This window comes from Eulemur rufifrons, chromosome 16 (genome assembly GCF_041146395.1).
Source record: "Eulemur rufifrons isolate Redbay chromosome 16, OSU_ERuf_1, whole genome shotgun sequence".
NCBI classification, from domain to species: Eukaryota; Metazoa; Chordata; class Mammalia; order Primates; family Lemuridae; genus Eulemur; species Eulemur rufifrons.
The window spans coordinates 69,002,287-69,014,131 of record NC_090998.1 but is presented as its reverse complement, the minus strand read 5'-3'; the positions used below and the strand labels follow the sequence as shown (position 1 = coordinate 69,014,131).

Genomic DNA, 11,845 nt, shown 5'->3' with positions numbered 1-11,845 from the left:
AATTGGCTAAAGTCTAATTTCACAGTAGCTCATATTTTTGTTCAGGTCATACCATTTTGGTAAGGTGTAAAAGTGCCATCTCCTTTATAGGAAAGATCCCCAACCTCCCCCTAGGCATTGACTCTGGTGTTGCTGTCCAGCTACCTCTTCACTTAAGTCTACCCTAACCTGCCTTCCCTCACCCCTGTATTGTTTGGGGAAATCATTAACTCAATAAGACCTTGCAACTCCTCCTCACCATGGGGCAAGCTGCATAGAGCTTCCATGTGAGAAGCAGTTTGATTACAAACCAGGATGTGCAGTTGCCAGGGTCTGCCCTCATGGTATTTTAATTGGGGGCTATTTGAAATTTCCTTTGCTTTCTCCGTTCACAGCCTATCACTGTGTATGACCCATGTTTCCTACCGTCAGTCCTTAGGTCTCTTGGGTTCCTCAGTTACCGCTGTTTAGACATAACTTCTCAGTATCTTTCTGAAGCACCTGTCAGAAGACTTCAGGGTGAGTTTTGTGCACCTCATATACCCTTTAAGTCAGACTATTTCAAGCATATCCTTCAAATATGGTTAAATTCAATTCTGAGGGTCAGCTGCTCTGAAGCCCACTGTCACTTTAAGTGCCTCCCTGGGACCTCTAAAAGTGAATTTTGAATATGCCACAAGACTACATTTTGTTAAGTCAGACCTTGCATAACACCCTCTCCTTATTTACTGAAAATCTGTTTAACTATTTTCACATGATGTGTTAATAAATGTCATTGTATTCATTGAGATTATTCCAAGAAGATTAAAGATCACACTAACCCATTTGGGTCTCATAAATCACAAGTGCCCTCAAACTCAGGAAAATTCCCGCAAAGTTGGAATACTTCTCCAAAGGCCTAGACAAAGTTTATAACCAAAAGACTTACAACTTTTAAGGAGATTTCTAGGGGGAAATACCAGGAGGAATTCAATCAGCACATACACACAGCAGGATCTATGAAAGTGCTTTCTTTTGCAGTTATGAGAATGGGTCAGATATGACCTCTGTATTCTCAGATCTTTAAACAGAGCCCTCTACACATGAATGAGAACCTCGTAAGGGAACTCAAGCCTCCGAAATCAAAGAAGCCTGTGGTTTTTCCAATTATATTATTAGAACCCTTATCTCCTCAGTGAGTTTTTCTTGGGAGCCTGGCAGGAAGGACAGGATCACCAACAACAGCAAGTCAGCTTTATGCAGGAATGAAAGTGTTTTTTTTTTTTTTTAATTCATCTTTTGGGTACGTACTTTGCACCCAACACTTTTTGTGTATCATCTCAGTTGTTTCTATTCCTCATAGTCTCTTGGGGTAGGTATACATACTCCCAATTTCGCACACTTCCAAATTCCCTTTCTTGCTTTATTTTTCTTCATACCACTTCCACTTTCTAACATATTGTATAATTATTAATTTCGTCTATTGTCTGTGCTCACTAGAATGTAAGCTTCGGGAAGGCAGGTTACTCTTGTCTTGTTTTATTCACTGCTACTTTCATGGAACCCAGAATAAATGAGTGAATGAATGAAGTGAGGCCCAGAGAGGCTGACTTTCCATCAGAAGACTAGTGACTGACAGAGGTCTGAACCCAGGCCATGTGCTGGGCTGACGCACTAGATGAGCAACGGTAGTTGTGTGGATTAGAATCTAGGCCATACTCCAAGGAAGAAAGAATATGCTGCATTTAGTGAATGGTTGACTAGTGAAGAACTGTGTGCAGTGAAAGAAAACCAGTGGTGTGTAAAAGAAGCAGGGACCTAAGTTCAACTTCCAATCCTTGACATCTGTGGGGAGGGTAAAACAGAAAACGTGAAGCCTGGCAGGCAAAATGCAAAATGCCGACCTTGAAGTCCTTCACATTTTGGCAGGGAACAGCACATGGAGGATGGTGTCCACAATATTGTAATCTGCATGTGTGGCCATCTTTAAAGGTCTGGTCTCAAGTATCTTTTGCTACTGTGTAACCTCAGGCAAATTCTTTAATTTCTGTAAATAGAGATAATTTACATGGGTTTTCCTAAGACTGACCAATATTATGAATGTAAACACACGAACAAGACCCTGCCCACCACGTAGTAAATGCCCATAGGACACACATATTTCTATTATGTACATTTGGTGTGGCTGGAGAACAGGGGGTTTAAAAGGCGACCAGTAGGGAGAATTCAGAAATGCAGCTGGGTCCATTCTTTCTGTTAACCGTGCTAAAGGATTTTGAACCTGGTATAGGACATCTGCTTTGCTTGACAGCTGAACTGGAATGAATTACACTGGTTAGGAAAGTTCCCCAGAGGGCTTTGCTGCAGATGAGTAAGCCAGGCAGGCCACAAGGGGTGACTCTGGGATGGAGAGAAACGTCCCCCAAAACTGAGGCCATTTTGCAGGTTCTCAATTCGGAACGATAAAAAATATTATCGTCAGCTAATGGCACATCACCACCACGTCAGGACACGTCACTGTGCCCATTTTATCACCACAGCCACCCTATGAAGCAGGCATTTTTATCTTCATTCTGACGACGTGGAAGAAGTCAGATGATTTAACCAAGGTCGAACATCGAGGAAAAGGTGGGGGACACAATTCAAACTCGGGCCGCCCCACTCGAGGTCCTTTATCCTGCACTTCTTAGGACCGAGGGGTCAGAATGACAATTTATTAAATGTGCCAGAAAGGACTGACATTCCTGTGGCGAGAGGGTTCAGAAACAGGAGTAAAACTAAATGTTTCGATCTTCAGATTTGCAACGTGTTGCGATTATCCTCCTAAATCTATGCTCATATACTCAGGTACCTGCACTTTTAAAACAGGTTTAAGTAGAAACTCAACTTTTCTCCTTCCCTCTTCTGTTGGAGGTCCTGGCTTTAAAGATTTGTTCTTCTCAGTTCTGCTGCAGGACACCCTGCCTCCACCCTTCCTGTCCCCAGGTCCAGTGACTGAAACGTCTTGCAGTGGGAAATTCTGTGATGTGAGAGATGGGGTGAGGATGGGGGCGTCAACTCCAGCGCAGGCCTCCTCCAAACTGCAAGATCCCTAATGAAATACAGGAGTTTTGTTCCAAGGGCTGCCCAAAAAAGGTGCGGAGAGAGGAGCGCGACAACCCCCACCTTCGTCGCACACGCTCCTCCAGGGGCGGCCTGCCTGCAGCAGAGCTCCAAAATTGGCAACTTGGGCTTCACAGCCGCCTTTTTTTAGCCCACATTTCCCAAACCAGGGAAGAGGCGAATGACTAAAAATGCAAATTGCAGCGGGGGCGTCAGCGGGCTGGCCCGTGGGTGCGGGGCGTCGGGCAAGGGGAGACACCGCGACCTCAGGCGCCCTCGCAATGTTCACGGTGGGTGCAAAGCGCAGGGAGCGACGCTCCGAAATGCCGCTCCCAGCAGGGCCGCTGCCCCCGCTTCCGCCTCCCAGGCAGCGGCGGGACAATGCGCAGCCTCTTTTCCGCCGGGGCTTAGGGAGGGGAGGCCGGATTAGGGCCCGCGCCTTCCGGCCACAGCCCTCCCGCGCCGCGCCGGCCGCACACAGGTGGTTTTCCTCTCGGGAGGGGCGGCCTCGGCACTTTTATATAACAATGGAGCTTTGCGCGCCGGGAATGCGCCTCCTCGCCGCCGCGGCCCCCACCCGGCCACGCCTCCATCCGGCTTCCAGTCCGCCAGCCCGCCCCGCGGCGCCCCGGCCGAGCGCGGCTCGCTGGCCTGGCCAGCACCTCCACGAGTTACCTGCTGGCTCTGCAGGGCGGCAGAGACGTTCCCCACGATTCCCTGGAAGCCAGGAGCCCGTGTATGTGTGGAGGGTGTCCCGGAAGGCACTCCTCGCCCCCGACCCTCCCCAGGCCTCTATGGAACCCCGAGTCCTGCGGTCGGCCCCGCACCCGTCCACGGGGTCGCGCAAGGCCGGGTGCTCGCCGAGCGGGGAGGAGGGGGCAGCGGGGCGGTGGCAAGGAGCGGAGCGCGCAGGCGCCGTTGGTGCTCCCTGGAGTGCCGGGCGTTGTGCTGAGAAGGGGGCGGCTGCGTGGGCAGGGGAGGGGTGAGGAGGCGCCCCTCAGACAGGCCTCCCCGTCTACTGTGACCAATCGCCGAGCCAGCCTGCTGAGCCCCCGCAGCCTGCAGGCCTTGCGGGTGCTACTTCCCCACGCCTTGCCGGTAACAAGGAGTGCGGCGCGTCCCAGCACACCTCGCCCAGGCAGCCCCGCCAGACTGTCTCCTCCGCTGGAAGCCGAGCTCTTTGCCCAGAAATCATTAACGAGCGCGACCCCCCCAGCACGCGGTGGGGAGGCGACTTACATCCCCGGAGCAATAGCTCCTAACGCCCCACACCGCTGGAGCGGAATACAGAAGTATTGGACTGCGAAAAGAGTTTGTTTTTGCACTCTACACTTTTTTATTTTTTAAAATAAAACGCCATTGGAAAAAAAATAAAGCTTTCTTCTGATTTTCTGGACAACTAGACATTTGTTTGTTTGTTTGTTTTAAAATGTTTCAACAAAATCCTGGTTTGTTTCGAAAGATGTTGGATTAGCATTTAACACCTCGTCGGTCACTAAAGCCCAGTTAGTTCACCAGCCCCAACACAGCCTCGGCTAAAAGAACATCAGAGCAAACAGAGCTGGGCCTTTTTAAACTGGCAAAGAAATGCCACACACAGCCTAAAGGAGGGCGGGGGGTTAAGACGAACTCGGGTCCAAATGAGTTTGAAGGGAATGAAAAGAAAAGAAAAAAAAAAAGTTAGCACAAGTTTTCCTAAAGCTAGCTCGCGAGCACAAGCGTCGCGAACAAGGGCTTTTGTGCATGCTAATTGCACCATTTGTGCGCAAAAGTTCCGACGCAAAGTGTGAACTCTCAACAGAAGGAAACATGAGACAACTGAAGTGCCCTGGTTTATGTGCCCTGCTCCTCCTCCGCTGCCGCCTCCTCTTCTTTCTCCTTCCTCCCGCCGAGCCCGCTGTTGAAGCTTGTTTGCACTGGGGCTTATCCGGAGCGGAAATTCCTTTCCGTTTTTGTGAATGACAAACTCATTAACAATTCATCAACACAACCTGTTCCAGCCGGCCCGTCCCCACGGCAACAGCCCCTTCCGCAGAGCGCTCATTGGCTGGCCGGGAGAATGTATCCATTGAGACGCTCGCTGTTTGTATCCATTGAGGAGCTGCCTCGCGCAGGGGGTGTGCGAAGGCTGAGTCCAAGGGATAGTGAGCAAATCGAGTCTTGAATAATCTGGGGAGAAAGACGCCCGGGTAGATTTGAGGTGCAGCTTTAGAGGGAGGGATTAGGAGCCGCTAGACTTTTTTTCCTCTCCTCTCAGTAGCACGGAGTCCGAATTAATTGGATTCCATTCACTGGGGAGGAACAAAACTGTCTGGGCAGCTTCATTCAGAGAGATTCATTGACATTAAGAGCCAGCGGCTGCAGCCGGGTGCAGAGGGAACCGCCGGCTTTACTTTAGTCTCGCCTTCCCCGACCGCCAGCCTCGGCTTGGGTAAGGCGAGGAGAATTCAACTCCGCTCCGAGAGCGGCAGCTTCGCGCGGTGCGCTCAGCCTATGCCTGCCCTGAGGGGCGTCTGGTAGGCACCCCGCCCTCTCCCGCAGCTCGACCCTCATGATAGATACGCTCAGACCCGTGCCCTTCGCGTCCGAAATGGCGATCAGCAAGACGGTGGCGTGGCTCAACGAGCAGCTGGAGCTGGGCAACGAGCGGCTGCTGCTGATGGACTGCCGGCCGCAGGAGCTGTACGAGTCGTCGCACATCGAGTCGGCCATCAACGTGGCCATCCCGGGCATCATGCTGCGGCGTCTGCAGAAGGGCAACCTCCCCGTGCGCGCGCTCTTCACGCGCGGTGAGGACCGAGACCGCTTCACTCGGCGCTGCGGCACCGACACGGTGGTGCTCTACGACGAGAGCAGCAGCGACTGGAACGAGAATACCGGCGGCGAGTCGGTGCTCGGGCTGTTGCTCAAGAAGCTCAAGGACGAGGGCTGCCGGGCGTTCTACCTGGAAGGTACGCGCCCGGGGAGCTCCGCGCTCGGGGCAGGGCGAGGGGCGGGAGGCTGCGGACTGCGGGCGGGGTGCGCGGACTGGAAATGCCTCTGTTGCGCTCGCTCGGCGCTCCCGAGCCGCGCTGCCGGTTTGGGGGCCGCCCGCCGGCTAGGTAGGGGTTGCGACCCGCGCGTGTTCCGCACCGCAGAACCAGGCCCGCACAGAGTCCACCCGCTTCCGGCCGCGGGCTCTTGTAACGAGTTCTGCGTCTTCTTATCCAGAACATTGTTCATTTACCCCTGCTTTCTATCGCTCAATTTTGAATTAAGATTTCCAGGACAGGAGAGGTTGTTGGGGGTGCAGATCGGCACCTCCTAGCTCCTTCAAATACTCAAAGTTGCAATTATGTGCATTTCCGGATTCAAAAGAATAAGGATTCCCAGGGGAGACGAGCCCGTTCGTTCCATTACTGAGGGTGCACATTTTAGTGTATTTCTCTTACGTATATAGCTCTGCATGTAGACGGGTTCGTGGGGTGCTCGTGGTGTTTCTTGCGCCCGGCTGCGGTTCCCACAAGCTGTGAAAACTACTACGACATCTCGGGTTACACGACTGCTTTTCTCGTTCTGGCAGGTGGCTTCAGTAAGTTCCAAGCCGAGTTCGCCCTGCACTGCGAGACCAATCTAGACGGCTCGTGTAGCAGCAGCTCGCCGCCGTTGCCAGTGCTGGGGCTCGGGGGCCTGCGGATCAGCTCTGACTCTTCCTCGGACATTGAGTCTGACCTTGACCGAGACCCCAATAGTGCAACGGACTCGGACGGCAGCCCGCTGTCCAATAGCCAGCCTTCCTTCCCCGTGGAGATCTTGCCCTTCCTCTACTTGGGCTGTGCCAAGGACTCCACCAACTTGGACGTATTGGAGGAGTTCGGCATCAAGTACATCTTGAACGTCACCCCCAATTTGCCGAATCTCTTTGAGAACGCAGGAGAGTTTAAATACAAGCAAATCCCCATCTCGGATCACTGGAGCCAAAACCTGTCCCAGTTTTTTCCTGAGGCCATTTCTTTCATAGGTGAGACTAATTAACAGTTTTCGCTGTGACATTTAAATGCAAAACTCCCAGCCATTGATGGCGTTTAAGCTGTTCATCGTTCTTACTGCTTGCTAATTTGTCGGACTGCAGGTTTCTAACGTTTCTAGGGCATTCTTAAGTCTGGCTTATCTTCTTGCTAAGGAAAGAAAAACGTGCCTTTGACATGGCTGCAGACCACAGGTGTATTTGAAAGGCTGTTTATTGAATCTTTGAATTTAGTCACTTGAAAGGGGGCCGTTCACAATCAGACAACAGACCTTTCCCACAGTCTTTGGACTCAAGGGAAAGGCTAGATAGAAGTACTCACTGTAGACAGGAATTCTAGCATTGCTTTATAATTTAAAAAGACCTAGGAGTTATTTTAGGACATCAAGTGAGTTGTTGGAAAGCGGTGTGAATGCTACATGTTATCCAGTTGAATGATACTGTGATACTGGTAACAGTGAGACGGTGGGTAACCTGAGCTGAGCAGGAAGGACTGTGGGCTGGAAGCCTGGGAGAAGTGAATCTCCAGGCATTGTAATGCATTTCCTATTACAAAGGAACTCATTTTCAGGCCATGTCGACATCCTGTTCCTCCTAATGGGCTGTCCCCTGTGACTTCCCTCTCTCTTTTAAAATGCCTGAATACCTCCATTGTTAGCTGCACAACATTTGGAGAATAATTTAATAGACCCTTGCAGTCTGCTTGTCTGTATAAAAGGCATTCACCACCATATTGCAGGATTTCTGGTATTCACATGCTGAGGCAAAGAATGCACACATTAAGGAGTTTTTTGTTGGCAGAAATGTAATACAAAAGGTCCCTTCTCAGAAAATATCTGAAATATGTAATTGTGTCCAGTGTACATGTTTTATCTCAGTGATACAATTTCTGCTGCCTGCAGGGCAAAACTGCCACACACGAGTATTTTTTATCTTTTTTTTTTTTTTTTTTAAGTTCAGCTTTTAGACTGATCATTCACAAAGGGTAGTTTTCAATTTACTGAAATCTTGCCTTTCCTTTTGTGTTCACAGATGAAGCCCGGGGCAAAAACTGTGGCGTCTTGGTGCATTGCTTGGCTGGCATTAGCCGCTCCGTCACTGTGACTGTGGCTTACCTTATGCAGAAGCTGAATCTGTCAATGAACGATGCCTATGACATTGTCAAGATGAAGAAATCTAACATCTCCCCTAACTTCAACTTCATGGGCCAGCTGCTGGACTTTGAGAGGACGCTGGGACTCAGCAGCCCCTGTGACAACCGAGTTCCAGCACAACAGCTGTATTTTACCACCCCCTCCAACCAGAATGTCTACCAGGTGGACTCCCTGCAATCCACGTGAAAGGCCCCACGCCCTTCTCACTAGGATGTGTCTGTTCCTTCAGCAGTTTCTCTTGGCAGCATCAGCTGGGCTACTTTCTTTGTATGTGGCCCCAGGTGTCAATATGACACCAGCTGTCTGTATTAGACAAGGTTACCAAGTGTGGAATTGGTTATTACAAAGAGAGATTTGCTCCATTCTCTTTGGAAGAACAGGACATGATGTATAGATACAGGCAGTAGGTTTGCTCTGCACCCATGTGTACAGCCTACCCATGCAGGGACTGGGATTGGAGGACTTCCAGGTATATAGGGTAGGACCAAATGGTAGGGTAGGAGCATGTGTTCTTTAGGGCCTTGGATGGCTGTTTCCTTTTGATTCTGGAACTGACTATATATTGTCTTCAGTGAAGACTGATTCAATTTTGCATATAGAGGAGCCAAAGAGAGATGTCAGCTCTGTATTTGTGGTATCAGTTTAGAAAAAAACAAAATCTGATACCATTTGATGATTGTAAATATTTGATCTTAAATCACTTGACAGTGTTTGTTTGAATTGTGTTTGTTTTTTTCTTTGCTGGGTTTAAGAGAAATTATCCAAAGGGCGAAAGAGCAGTATGCCACTTAACACAAGAAAATGGAAAATTTTGCTCTTTTCTAATCCAAAGGGTATATTTGCAGCATGCTTGACATTACCAATTTTGATGACATCTTCATGGACACTATTATCAATAAGACCTTGTTATGGCGCAGTCTTTAGTCTCTTTCGTGTATCTTCCTCATGATTTTTTCCTCTTAACGTAGTTTGACTATGCCTTACCTTTGTAAATATTTTGGCTTGTGTTGTCTCAAAGGGGTATCTTGGAAACACCAAAATCATGGGCTCACTTTTTTTTTTTTTTAACTTCAGCTGTGCTAAACAGTATATTACCTCTGTATAAAATTCTTCAGGGAGTGTCACCTCAAATGCAATACTTTGGGTTGGTTTCTTTCCTTTTTTAAAAAAATTTGTATAAAACTGGAAGCGCGTGTGAGAGCATGGGTACCCATTTGATAGGTGAAATGCATATGATTGTGAAGGAAGGAGAGTTAAGTTGCTCCATTCTGTTCGTGGTGTAAAGTTTTGAGCTGGAATTTATTATAAGAATGTAAAACCTTAAGTTATTAATAAATAACTATTTTGGCTATTGAATGTGTATTTTTAAAATTCTTAGTTGTACTTACGTGTGAAGTGACTTGCTTTAGAGATTTTTCAGTTGGGGACTAATATTGGCTTGTAGGTGTAGCAGAGCAAATTTCTTATTTTTTAAGCTATTCCTAGAGTGGTTTTCAGGTGCAGTTTATGAAATTCATCTTTTGCTTCAAATAAAGATGGCATCATAGAATGGACTGTCTGTATCATGTATATGGATGATACTTTCTATGAGTATTGTTCCAGCTTATTTAAGGAGATATTTAATGCCCCTGGAAAAAAAATGAAGCCATGCAGCATAGCTTGCTGAGGAGTAAGATTTGGATATTCATGAACAGCCCTAAAGAGGTGTACCAGAATAACAAGGTGACAGCCACATGTTAACCTCTGTGTTCTTCACCATGAAGAACCTCTCCTCAATAATGCTTAGACATGTCAGGGAGAAAAGGATAATCTTGTTTCCAATCTGTGGTTACTGTCTGGCAGTGTCCTAACAGAATAACAAACCAATCCAAAATGGTGTCTCCCTTTCTCCCCTTGTGAAGGCATATGTAGGTTTTCTCACTGAGCCTGGATGTGGCTTTAGAATTTCACATTGGCACTGGAGATGAAACTTTGCCATCCCTGTGCTAATGTGCTTTTGTACTTAACTGGTTCAGAATGTGGGTCAGAAACCCCTACTGAACCTTGTAGAGATTATTTTGAATGGTTTCTTTTAAGCAAAGACTTAATATCCTGTCGTTTTCTTTGGGAACTCTCCTTTCCTTGCCCCAGTGTAAAAATACACAACCCCCACCAAAAAAAAGTAAAGGGCAAGTATGCAGAATCAAAGAACTAGAGCACACATTTTGGGCTCTTTTCTGCATAAGCTCAGTCCCTTCATTTGAAGTAGGGAGAAAAATCAGCTTTTCACCCACATGGCACATGTGAGATGTCATTGGACTGCTTGGTCATCTACATTTTAGGAGGCAAGTGAACCTCATTCTATGGCAATCATTTCAAACTGTGTCTATGGCAATCACATTTCAAAGTGATTTTTAAGCAACTAAGTCTAAGAAGCAAACAAATAGTGCAGAAAAATACCAACTCAGTCTCTCCTATTTGGGTGTCCCAAGTCAGCAGGAGTACAGAAAGAAGAAGTGGGTTGCAGTTCAACTTGGCTCGTGTTAATCCAGTTCTGAACGGTTTCCGCTCCTGGCATTCCCTAAACTGCCTGTTCAAAGTAGGGATTTGCAAGCAGCGTTAGCAATTTCCTGTCCAGCTGCAGCTCAAGTAGTTGGGTGCTTTTCCTCCCCTTTTCTTTTCTCTGATTTCTTTTCTCTTTCTTTTTCTTTCTTTCATTTTTTTTTTTTAAATATGGGCTGTGGATAATTTTAGTGCATTTCCTCTTTGTGGATTATTATCTCTTTCCTCCTCGAACCTGCATACATTGAGTTCCTACTGCTCTGCTCGAGCCGACAGCTGGCCTCCCCAGCACTTCCTCTCGTTTCACTGTAGGTTTGTTGTTTGTCAGTCCACTTCTGAAATTAATAATGTTTTCTGGCCAAGTGCCACAAGCCATTACCACAAAGGGGAAGTAACACATATGAATAGCAGGAAGCCATGCAGGGTCACAGTGTGAGCTGAACCTGTGGAGGGAGCATAATTGAGCCTGGCCCATTCAGCAAGTGTCTGACGGCAATTTGGGGAGGGAGGGAGCTTGCTGCATTTAAACAGCTCAAGCTGTGAAAAAAAAAAAAAAGTTTCCAATAAATTGGGAGCAAATGGTCTTTGTCACCAGTCTGAATAAAGGAGAGAGAGTAAGAAGAGTTTAGGGCCCCCGTAAAGTTGCAATGTCTGAGGTTTCTACCCCCTCTCCTGGCATATTGTTTCATAAGGCTGGTGAACAGAGGGGTGCCTGTTTCTCTCTATTCCCACAAAAAGACTCATGTTAAATGGGTGGTTTTTACGGTTCACATAGGCCAGGAGATTCAAAGAGCTATTCTCTTCCCTTCTTTTTCTTGTGTGGAAGGTGGAAGGTTGTAACTGAGGGCCTGGGCCCCCACCTCGCTCAGCCTCACTTTCTTCCAGCTGTACCCAGGCTCCTCTGGTTCCTTTGTGCTTGCAGGAGCTGTGTGAAGGCGATCATTTTGCATCTTGGAGTTGGGTTTGCTTCCTGAATGGAGCCCGCACGGTTACTAGGGCAACCTTTGCCAGCAGCTGCAGTTCCACCGCCTCCCTCCTCACCTGCTGTCCCCATTAGAGGCTTCCTCAGGTCTGAGAAAGCACT

At 48.0% G+C, this 11,845-nt stretch overlaps 1 protein-coding gene across 2 annotated transcripts; it reads left to right on the top strand.

Annotated features, from left to right (window-relative positions):
• Positions 1 to 4,447: 4,447 nt before the first annotated feature.
• DUSP6 (dual specificity phosphatase 6) lies at positions 4,448 to 10,407 on the top strand. 2 transcript variants are annotated; one of them, XM_069491264.1, is made up of 3 exons: positions 4,448 to 6,011; positions 6,623 to 7,060; positions 8,099 to 10,407. In XM_069491264.1, exons 1-3 carry the CDS (start codon positions 5,612 to 5,614, stop codon positions 8,404 to 8,406), a joined length of 1,146 nt encoding a protein of 381 aa, XP_069347365.1. In that variant the 5' UTR covers positions 4,448 to 5,611; the 3' UTR covers positions 8,407 to 10,407. The 2 variants fall into 2 exon arrangements, with proteins under 2 accessions (XP_069347365.1, XP_069347366.1); XM_069491265.1 differs by lacking the exon at positions 6,623 to 7,060.
• Positions 10,408 to 11,845: the final 1,438 nt, after the last annotated feature.